The 12,194-nt window shown below is 29.8% G+C and overlaps 1 protein-coding gene across 1 annotated transcript in view; it reads right to left on the bottom strand.

Moving 5' to 3' along the window:
• The window catches only part of LOC134529473 (twitchin), a 547,023-nt gene that overhangs the window by 236,227 nt on the left and 298,602 nt on the right, over positions 1 to 12,194 (bottom strand). The window contains exons 41-45 of the mRNA XM_063363606.1: positions 11,508 to 11,652; positions 8,463 to 8,602; positions 5,980 to 6,124; positions 1,944 to 2,085; positions 265 to 389 (exon numbers count right to left, since the gene is read on the bottom strand). Of these exons, the coding sequence (XP_063219676.1) occupies positions 265 to 389; positions 1,944 to 2,085; positions 5,980 to 6,124; positions 8,463 to 8,602; positions 11,508 to 11,652 (697 nt within the window). The remainder of the gene's footprint in view (positions 1 to 264; positions 390 to 1,943; positions 2,086 to 5,979; positions 6,125 to 8,462; positions 8,603 to 11,507; positions 11,653 to 12,194) is intronic.

Here is a 12,194-nt window from a genome sequence, read left to right as displayed (position 1 = left end):
AATTTTACACACGTATGATTATAACCATGCTTGTTTTAAGAAAAGCTTACACATGACTACTAAAGATTACACCCTTAGATGTTTTAGTGTAGGTACCCTATTTCTCTCTCACCAGTAAATTTTAAAGACTTAAAGAAGTTAGTTGATGACATGATTTAATATTCATTATTAAGTTAAATATACTAATATTACTTATAACAGCTCCTTCACCTACAGTTTGCAAATCTTCAGAAATGCTAGAGTTTATTTAATGCAGTGACTTACACTGAACAATTATTTCCGCTTCCGTTTTGTCAGCGTTGCTTACGCATGAGTAATTTCCAGCATCTGTAACTTTACTGTCTTTTATAACCAGCTTCCGTTTCCTTCCTTCCTTGATGACTTGAATCCTAAAATAGGTAAAACAACAAATTCATTACATTGTATTAGCATAGCTGAGAACCATGTACATACCTAGAAATAAGTTAGTTTCTTTTGAACAAAACATTTATGTTAGTGTATTTTTCTTAAAATAATAAGTGTTATAGGTGTAAACTAAAATATTGTTTTGACTAGCCTAAAGCATTGTGATATGTCTTTCGTTGAAAACGAAAAAAAAAAAAAAAAAAAAAAAAAAAACAGAAGTTACTGTTTTTCACCTCAATTTTCAGTCTACTGTGATTGTTTCTTGCATGTAGTGTTTTGTTTGAAGTGAGGACATTCGAGGCCCTGAAATATTATGAAGTATTGTGTTTATCTTCTCTGTCATCTGACTCAAATGTTTAATTTTGCTGTGCTTAAGTTGTAAATTTACAAACTAAATGATGTGAAATAGAGTATACTAAATTATCTTTAGCAGTATGTTACATCTGACGTTAATGGATTAGTTTTGGATTCGTTTTAACTGAAGTGTAGGAAAATGGAAATTGGTAAAAACTTGGCACATTCCTTTCTTTTTCTGCCCAGTATACATATGCTTGAGTACATTAGGAGACTATGTTTGTCGAGGAGTCAAGACAGACATCACAGACAGCAGTCCCTATGATAGGGTAGGGTGGGTGTGCATCCGGTCAGTCACACTGTTACGTTTACAATAAAAACATGTCAATGCATTTCAGGGTTGATGATTCCTCATGCTGTACGTTTGTGGCCGGCCAAATATTTTCCCACCTGATGAATACAGGTTTTTTTCTCCTCACCACATTTTAACAGAAACTGATAACCGGGCAGGTGCTGATTAAAAATATTTTTTCAAGCTGTGATGACACTATCTCAAATGTTGAATGTGACAAGAGATAGTAAAAAAAACATTAAGTTAAGCTGATACTAAAAACACAACTCATAAATCCTTTCATTTCCCAATAATATGGAACTTAAAATTTTTAAACCTAACTTGTGTTTGTAATTTTACAATCATATATAAAACTTTATCAGTGTGATGACAGTTTTATTTAAATTTAGTTTAAATGTCATACTGGTTAAACGTTAACACGAGTGTTCGTTATGTCTCCGAACAATGGAGTTAAATTGGGCATTTTGTGAATATACTTTTCTTTTACAAAGTGTTTCAAACATATGTATAAATTTTATTTATAAAACGTTTTATTACACATCTCATTTGAAATCTAAGGTTTACAGACAAAATAATTCCTACATTTATAACTTGCTGGAATTTACTAATCACATTTGTCTCTGGGTTAAACAGTTTTATAGATTCAAAGCAAAAATTAGCAAACAAAATGCAAACTTTAAATAAAATATTTTAGTAGAAAAAGGCTTTGCCCAAATTTAAAGATAAATTAATATATTTCATAAGTACATAAAAGCTTTTGTTTTGTGGTTAAGAATGTATTACAAATCAAACAATTGTTAAACTTGATTTTACACTTTTTTTTTTATTTTTTAACATATATAAGAGTATGCTTTTTTATATCAAAATTATTCAAAGTATTTTAATATCTTACCTTTTCTCTGGTTTGACTTGTTCGTTATTTTTGAACCATTTTACATCACCGCCAGCATCATCCAGCTCACAAAGTAAAGTAATTGTGTCTTTTTCTATAACTTGCTGACTCTTCAGTACTTTTACAAACTTGTAAGGGTATTCTGTCAAAAAAATAAAGATAAATATATTTAACACTTTACATCACCATTGCTTCTAAGGTAATTACAAATATACTAAACTGTTATTTAGCAGTGGTGATTTTGAATTAATATTGAATTTCTATATATTTTTGTCTTCCAGTAAACTAAATTACCTTACAATCATAGCTAGGCTTTATGTGAACATGATAGAATTTCAATACATATATATATATTTTTTCAGTAATAACTAATATGATATGAAGAATTATTTTCTCAAATTTAAAGATGCTTGGGTGCAAGTTTGGGAAATAGTGGTTTTGAAGCACAAATCTGTGGACAAGATTAATGTTCAATTATATAAAATATATCAATTGGATATCAAAATTAATCTACATCAGTTAAAAACGAACTGGGTTTACAGAGGGAGGGACAAACAAATTTTCTTTTAGCGATGTAAGCTAAAAATATATTTGGATATGTTACACAGAACACTTGCCCCTGGGAACAATGTTACTGAAAGTTTTATACATATTTTCAAAAGCAAATATATTTTGTTAATTTGACAGCTTTGCATCACAAAAACAACCAATTACTTTCTTCATTCGAATATGTTATTTTTAATTACAACTGAATACACACAAAGGGAACCATTACCAAAATTTGTTGCTGTGTAAGTTGTGGAAAGATTTTCCCCCCCAAAAGAATAGCATTGACGTCGTCCGGGCCTGCGGCCCCTTTGAGCCCGATATGACACCGCCCAACCACCGTTTCAGTTCAAACCTCCCGCTCGTGCGTGCGTGTGTGCGTGTGTGTCTAGCCCGGCAAGAGGGCGCTTAGCTGCAGTGCGCCGCACCCCTAATTTGCTACGTTTTAATATTATTTGTAAACCCTTTTTGTTTTCATTCGTCTTTGCCCCAGTGTTGTGCAATTTACTTGTGTTTTCTGCAATTTAAATAGGTTACCTTAAATAACTATAGACGTTGCCCGGGCGGACCCGAACAGGCACGGACTTGGACGAGGATAGGAATGCTTTTATATGAATTATCATTAAATAAGTAAATAGTAACAAACTTTCCATTGTCAGTAATTTTTATATATTTTTAATGTTTATCTGTAATTTACTCAACTTTCGCCGGGGCACGGAGTCGTAGAATACAGTAACGGTAATTGTGTTGGCGCGAAGGGCGCCATGTTGCCACCTGCGAGCGATGAGCTCACCCCAGTCGATCTTCATCACTGACCGAGAGCAGACGCGCCAGCACCCCGGGGACTTCAACCTTTGTTCTGCACTGACCAAGTAATTCTGTCTCGTTAAGTATTTCTGAATCTCTTTCGCTCGTCATCCTCGGGGCAGCTCTCGGCCAGCGGACTGTTTAATTAATTAATTGTCTCAGTCGAGTTTCTTTCATCACCGTGTAATAAGTAAACTTTGCAGCATGGCCACGTGTGTGGACCATGCCTTCACCTAAACCGATTCGTGCCTCAGGCTTTTTAACCGTGTAATGTGTAACGTGTAACGGGCGTGTAGAGAGACGTGTTAGTGAAATTAAATCTGGAGAATAAATATAAAGTGAGTACTTATTTAATCACGTGGTGAGTGAGTCTAGGAGTGTGGCGTGCCCGACGCCTAGAGCGGGCCAGGTCTGGGTAGCTAGGATAGAAAGGGCTGGTAACTCGTCCCCACTTGGGCTACGTCACGCCCTGAGCGAGAGACTCCGCCGGGTCCACGTGCCCTTCCACGTGGTGGCGCCCATAGTTAACATCTCGAAATCACCGGCAATGCGCGATCAGCCCTCAGCATGTTTGATTTTATTTTGAATTGTTATCAATAGAAGCATTATTTGTGACTGTGTAGCAAAAATGCTTTATACAGTATCTAACAATTTGGAGCAGGGTGGGAATTTAAAAATGTTTCAAAAAATGCCTAACACAAAAACTACAATAATTTCTCAAATTTAGTTTTTTGATTCAGAACCGTTATTTACTGGCCTATCAATTGTTGGCGTAGAAAAAATGTTTAGTCACGGATTCTAATAACTTGGTGTAGGGTGAAGATCCAAAAACTTTTAAAAAAATTCATATAACTCAAAAACTAGGACACTTTTTTTATTTAATTTTTTTTTTTCACAACTGTATTTTAATTGCCTTTCAACTGTTTGCATAGAAAACATTTTTAGTCCCAGCATCTAATAATTTGGAGCAGGGTGGGGAATTAAAAACTTAAAAAAAAAAGCATTAAACTCAAAAACTATAACAATTTTTGAATTTTACTTCTTTTTTTCCAGAACAGTAATATAATGGCTTATTAACTGTTCTCCGCGTGATGTTGAATAAAGGGACCTCCTGTATACAAAAAAAAAAACATATATATATATTTTCTTATGTACACACTTATAAGAAAGTAAGCTTATCCAAAATGGGATATTAATTTTAATTGTTACATCATGTGATTAAGTTGCATACATATATAGTGATGAAGATTTTCTACATAATAAACAAAAAATAAAATGTGAATCTATGATCATATAATATTTCTGATGGACTGGAATGAACTGATAATTATTTCCAGTGGAAATTGCATTATTGTAATTGGTTGAAAAAGATATTGTATGGTAAGCTTGTTGAAAAGCCAATATTTTTAATGACTTGATTCATGATATAAGCCTGCCATGAAAAATACGATGCACACCATTGGACTGCCCTTGAGATAGTTATAAACTACGAGTTAAGTGGGTTATTTTTAAAAAAAAATTTAAAAAAAAAATCTATACGAATTAAAATAAAATACCAAATCACTTTTATGAGGAAATACTTCAAAAACGTGTGTGCATATATTTTATCCTCTAAAGTATTCCACAATGAACAACACTGCCTTTATTTTTCAGAATATTTAATTTTAAAAATAACCAACCATACAGGTACGTTCATTATTATCTGAAGGACTGTTCAAGGTCTTGCACCAAAAGTGGTATGTATCGTATTATTCTTAAAATAAGCCAATATCAAGACATACGCTATTTAAATTATTGACCCTATTTCTGCAAGCTGACATGTTAAATAAACCTTTTAAAGTAAGTTATTTGTAGGAAAGAAGAATTCTTACTTGAGGCTACTGTGGTGATACTTCCGGTGCAATGTTACCTTTAAATAATTTTTTTTTGTTTATGTAAAATAAGTCATGAATATTAGTTTAAAAAAGGAAATTAAATGAGACAAGAACATTAATTTATTAATTAGTGAATAAATGTTATCCTTGGTTAACAAACCTAATGTGATGTTCATTATTTTTTGACAGTTTAATCGCTAAAAAGGGAATGAAGTTTAGTTGTAGACTATAAGAAGGAAAAAAAAATTACTCTGCCATGGGCTACCAAAAGGGCATTGCCAGGGGGAATCATACTGTGTTAATGCAACATTCCTATGAAAAATTCCAAGAAATAAAAAAAAATCCTTGCTTTTTTTAGTCACGTTTAGTTATGCTAAATATATATATATATTTGTAAGTCCTGTGGTTTGTCCTGCATTATACGTAAGGTGGCCCTATTCAGGCTGTCAAGTTAAAATTTTCATCTAAAAAAAAAACCTTTAAAGGCTACAATATAGTTTGGCAGACAGAATGAAAATATTCCTCTACAAAATAAAATCCTGGCTATGCCCCCGACTACCATTGCCTGTTTTAATACTGAATGTTTTAAAGTAAACATTAGAACTAATTTCCAAGGAAAAATAATTAAATATTAAAAATGATTACCAAAGCTAATTATATAATTAATTATAAAAAAAGCTAATCAAATATTTACTGCAGGGATCATGAATATAAGTTTTTTTTAGCTTAAAATTAAAAATGCAAAATAAAATAAATTTTCATATGGTATAAAAATTTCTCTTGACTTAATAATTAATAACGTTACTTACCAATAATTGTGACTGTAGTACTTGTCTTATCATTTTGTTTTTCTATACGGCAAGAATATTCGCCACCATCTTCTATCGCACAGTTCTTGATTGTCAATCTACATACACCTGACAATTCTTTTGCAATATCATACTTGTCACCTGCCTAAAAAATAAATCATGTATAAATTTACTTAAGATGAAAAATGTTCAACACTATCAAACATGAAGTAATATTGTACCTAGAAGCACGTATTGGATATAATATGCTCATAAAAGTGTGAGTGGCATATGCAGAAATATTATCAAAACAATTGAATATTAAAATTTATTTGGGTTTTGTTTTGTGTTTAGTGGACAAATGACAAATTGATCGAAATTGATCAAAAATGCATAATTTTGGGAAAACCACTATACCTTTTACATTTGAAATAACTTGAAGCTAATATTGTGCTAACTTTAAATGTAACACAAATTTTTCACCTAAACACATATATTTACATTACTTTGTGCATGCATTAAAAGAGTTAAACATGTATAAAGTAATAGTATTTGTTAACTAATACAATATAATATTAGTTCTGCTGAGAAAATACTATGAAAAACTAAAATATAATATATGTAAAAGAAAGAAATTTAGAAATGTATACAAGTAAACAAATAAATATTTTTCTATTTAAAATTTAGTTTATGTACTTTGAAAAATTGATAACATGTTTAGCTTTTATTCGTGTACAGGAATAAAAAAAAACACCTTTTTTTTTTTTTTGATTATAAAATTTTTGATGTGATATACATTTCCAGTTCATATTTACAACATACAATGTAAAATTTAAAAAAAAGTTCAATAGTTTCTAAACCTGTTTTGAGTAAATAGAACTTCCAAGATGGAAAGCATAACTCTAAAATACCATACTGTCAACAGAAAACAATACTTCCATGAGAACAATTTTTTTCAACTTTCCAAAACTAAAAATAAATTATTTATTTATTGCCTTATATAAAAAAATTTTATATGAAATATTTATTAAAAATATTCATAAACAGCCAATTTTATTCTATTTGTTTTATGTTGAACTCTGTACCAAATGAACTATAGACTTGTTTATAAATTTTTATTTTTATCTGCTACTTATGAACTAGAGAAAATCAGCTTTTACCAAATCTGTGGGGAAAAAAAATTGGTTTCAGAAAAAAAGAAATTAAGTTTTAAAAAACAAAAGTTTTACTCACACAGAGTAAAATAGCTCACTGTGCCAATCAAATATTTTGTAACACATTACTGAGTTGATAATACAAAACACTCTCCTGTAAGGAAAGCAAAATCATTTTTAAAAAAAACTTGATCGAAAGATACTTTTTATCTCTTCTTATAATGTCAAATAGTTAAATGCTATTAAACTGAAAAAAAAATCATATTTTGACGTGATAATGTCTTACAAATCTGCTGCACGCACGAAAAAGCATGACTCATTGTCACGTTCCGCCTGAGCCGAGCGTGCAAGAACCGGCCAACAACCGTGCGAGAAAATCTTCTATAATATCAAACAGGTTAAGGCCGGCTTTTTAAAAGCAGCAATTTAAAAAATTTGATTTATTTGTCCAATTTCATCATTTAAAATTAACAATTTATTGACACTGATTTGATTTCAGTTTATTTCTAACTAATTGTTCGTGATTATATTTAAAAAAATTATTTTAATTAAATTTGCAAAAAGTGTAAATAATATTTGAAAATTAAAAATTATGCAATTTTTCATTAATGTTTTCTTATGACGTTATCAAGTAAAATTATCGTCCGTAAACCGACTTTACAGACAACCCCCTTTTATTATTATTATCTAAGTGTAAAATATTTTGTGAATTTGTTTGCTTAAGTAATATTTTTTTACTATCTGAAAACTTGATCAATTTTTGAGTCTGAAATTTTTTCAGGATAAGTAGTATTTTCTTCAAGTGAATATGTATAACTCATTTTCTTATGTGAAAATATGTATTCTATGAATACAAAAAATTTAAAAACTTACATGTACTGATTTATTGTTTTGTAAAATAGCATACTTTATAAATTATATAGGTATATTTCCTCAAGTCTTTTACAATGTAGTCCAACAAATGTACAAAATTAAAAAAAAAAAACAGTTTCGAAAAATGACAGTAACATCCAATGAAATGTTTGTCACAAACTATTTTTTGTCTTTCAACTGATTCATTTCATTTGATATATATTGTAAAAAAAATTTACTTGAGGTGGAAATTGTACAACAAAATCTTTTATAAGTTTTTAAAAGGTCTGTTCAAATTAAGTCCAAATCTATGTCAGTTTCATTTTGAAATAAAAATACCTATGTTAGTTTGTAGAAACATTTTGGGATGGTAAATTGATATAAAACCCAAAACAACATATATCATAATATTGAAATCATATTAATATATTTTAATACGTAATAAATAAGTACCATGTGTGTATGAGTACTGACAAATAGTAAAGATTTTCAACTTACCTCTAGTTTAGTATTTCCTTTGTACCAGCCAACAATAGCCATACTGTTGCTGACAGTGCATTCCATGAAAGTTTCATGTTTAGTAAAGCCATCGGTTTTCTTGCTTAGTGGTTTCAAAAATGAATACACAGGATCAGGTTCTAAAAATAATAAAAATATACACAATAAATTTAATACCAAAATTTCAATCTTTTAAAAATTAAATTTCAAATCTCAACAGATTTCTTAAATGTTATTACTTCCAACTATAAGTTAATATAATTAAACAAACCCAATTTCAAGTAAAATGCCAATTAAACTGGAAGACAATATTAAATATGTCTATGAATGAAATTTAAAGGTTAATTGCAGCCATAAGAAACAAAACAAAATAACTTGAACATTATTTTATCTTGGCTTACAATTTTACTTCAAATGCTTTACTGTATTTAATTAGAAAACAAAAATTATTATTTGGATGCAACTTTGGTATATTTTACTTCGAAATATTGCACAAAAAATAAAATTGTTGATGTTTTATTGTAAGTTGACATGTAAAAAAAATGTAAATCTAAAAGATAGAGTAAGATTAACTCTATAGATGTGGAGAGACCATCTTTATATCACTATAAAACTTAATATTTTCCATTGCTATTTGCTGGTTATTGTTCCTTTAGTTTGCTGCCTTTAAGGTATGAAACATTATTTACTGTGAATAGGTTAAAAATTAAATATGCATAAAATACTTTAAATTCAATACGTTCCCTACTATTACACATTATATAAAATTTAAAACAAGTAAAATCAAGATTGTAAAAAATTCTGTCAACTCAAGATCATCCCCGGGCAGATTACCCATTTTTCCCCTTATCTGTAGTACCTATAGAACAGTAGTAAAAATTAACAGAAATAATTAAAAAAATTAAAATGAAAATTTATTTAAAATATTTTTTTTTCTAGCTAACAATGATTAATTGTAGGGGTTGTAATGTCACTATCCATTATTTATATGTCCCAGTAGGTTAAACTAATTTAATTAAACAAGAGGTTTAAAAATTAGAACTCCAAAAATACTACTCATGCTTCTCCTAACCTAAAAGGCAGGTCTACTTGCAAGATAATACTATTCTTTATTCTACACTTTCCACTTTCTTCCCCTTGCTAGTAGATATGATTGTTGTCAGCAGTTTATTTGCTCCATTTTCACGCGTACAGCTACCCTAGTTGCAGCACGCTCACAATCATCTCACCTACAAAGTTAGTTGGGCACAGCTAAGCATTTAAGCTTTCTTTTACATCTGAGGAGGTATTTATTAGTTGTTTTAAAGTATTATTTTATTCACAAGCCACACATATCTACTGAAACAAATTTATATCTAATAATATTTTTCAACTTAACTGTAAGAAGACACAGAAAATGAACTTTATACCTGCAGTGCTAAAAATTTGGCTTTACTTGGTGATGAATTACGTTTTCATTATGAGACATTGAATATTCTCGTCTGTGGTAGAATTTTTTTTGGAAGACATGTCGCTACAAAAATTATTTTATGTTTTGAAAATAAAACATTCTACTTTCTTGCTACAAGCTACTGAAAATGGACTTCAAACTGGCCTCTTGCCATAAACCTAGGCATGATTGTGCACACATGTAGCTAAAACTTAATCATTACTCTGTGCTTATGCTTAGTTTTTTGCAACAAAAAGATGCTGAATTATTCTTTCTGTGAAATCATTTGGTTTGAAAGACATGTGACTAATTAAATAAAAAACTATATTACAATAAAATCATTTAATTTCTTGAAAGAAGCTACTCAAAATGGACTTTGGCTGAATGCTCACTAAAAGTTCAGCACAAGCTGAATTCAAGCTTCTTTTTATAATTAGAGATGTTGTATATTCCTTAATAAAGTACTATCAATTTGTTTGGATATTTCCCTGTATTTAAAAAAATTAATTTTTCATACACAAATCATCCAAAGTTTTTGTAAGAACCTACAAAACTATTATTATACATATTCCAACAGTGTTAAATTTTAATTATTTTAAGGTCTTTACATTGCACATACAGTAACTTGATTGATTATCCCCAGTATTGGCTTATCCATGGCATCACTCCCCTTTATTAGTGTTGATAATTGGGAATCTACTGTACATCAATTATGACTTTTATGGTAAGCTTTATTCAAGGACATCCCAATCATATAGTACTAATTAATTTTTTTTTTTTACAATTTTGTTAATTTATTAAATGAAATTTTTCATTCTTTTGTTTAACTAACTACTTAGTGGACATATGCCTATTATGTGCCTTTAATGGCCGTACATGAAACTGGTCTAGGCAATAAAATATTTGGGTAAAATTCCTGTAATGATCAGCGGAACATTCATTGATTATTCCACAATAAGAGAGAAAGAAATGTTAGAAATTTTTTTTTTTTGGAAAATCCATATCATGCCACCAGATGGAATTTAATAATTATTCATAACAATTAAATACTTCTGGCACTTCACACCCAAACTGAAAAGGTTGAGTGGAGTAGTGTGCGGTTATGCCCATTAATGCGTCACACTCATGTGAGAGGGTTGCAAGTTCAATCGTGGCCCCCACCATGACTCAAATTTAAGAGCACCTAGTTTTACCCAACTGACTCAGATCCCACTATCAATCTTGAAGATACCATCACTTTAAGACATCAAGTATAACCCAACAACATAAAACCCAATTCCTAAACTACCAATATGTATATGCTGTTTTTCTTATATTTAAAAAAACTCATATAACTATGTTTTTTTTAAGTATGGGTAAATTTTTATAACTGTTTCTGTATGTATGTATATATATTATGTGTGTGTATATATAAAGTCTTACATGGTTATAATCACAAAAAGTGTCTAGATTTAAAGGATTACAAATGTGCCAATTTTATTTTCTTATTATTTTCAGTACCATTTATTTGATTCTTTTGTTTGTTTTGAAAAATCATTGATATATTATTTATAATTGTACTTCTAATAATAAAAAAATATAATATTTTTCAAAAATTATCCTGGGGATCAACTTACCTTCTACGTTTAAGAAAGCAGTTGATGATACTCCTCCAATTTCAATAGTGTATTTCCCACTGTCTTCCACTTTAGGATTGTTAATGATAAGGTAATAAGTGTCATTTTCATTTTTGAATTTGTACTTGGATCCAGGAAATAATTCCTAAAAATGTTTTAACAGTACAAAGATTAGCAGACAAGAAAATTAAAATTTTAACAAAGCTTTTGATAAATACAATCAATATTCAGAGCCCTAAAAGAAGCAAGTTTCTTCATTTCTTAATTAAGTTTTATGAAAGCTTCGTTTGGTATCAAAGGATGTGCTTTAGTTCTCACATACAACACAAGATTTATACGTGCCCTTACACCAGACATCACATATATTAGTCAGGAACAAAATTCTATAGAAATACACAGAAGCTTTATCATGGGAGAAAACACAAGCAATCTTACTTGCTGAGCACAGGCATGTACACAAAATTTTATTTTGGGGAAAAAGAGGGGATAAAACAATTTTTCCTGCAGTTTACTTTCAAATTCTTTCCTTTTGTTGGAGGGAAAAGTAGATTTTTTAGGAATTTGGGGCTGAGCATCTTTACTTAAAAGAGAAAGCACTAACACTTAGTTTAGAATACTGAATTGAAAATTATAACTTTAAAAATATACCTACTTAAATCTATACTTATTCTAATAATTACAGCATAA

This window comes from Bacillus rossius, chromosome 2, assembly GCF_032445375.1.
Source record: "Bacillus rossius redtenbacheri isolate Brsri chromosome 2, Brsri_v3, whole genome shotgun sequence".
NCBI classification, from domain to species: domain Eukaryota; kingdom Metazoa; phylum Arthropoda; class Insecta; order Phasmatodea; family Bacillidae; genus Bacillus; species Bacillus rossius.
The sequence above is the reverse complement of the archived record's forward strand: the minus strand, read 5'-3'. Positions and strand labels throughout refer to the sequence as shown.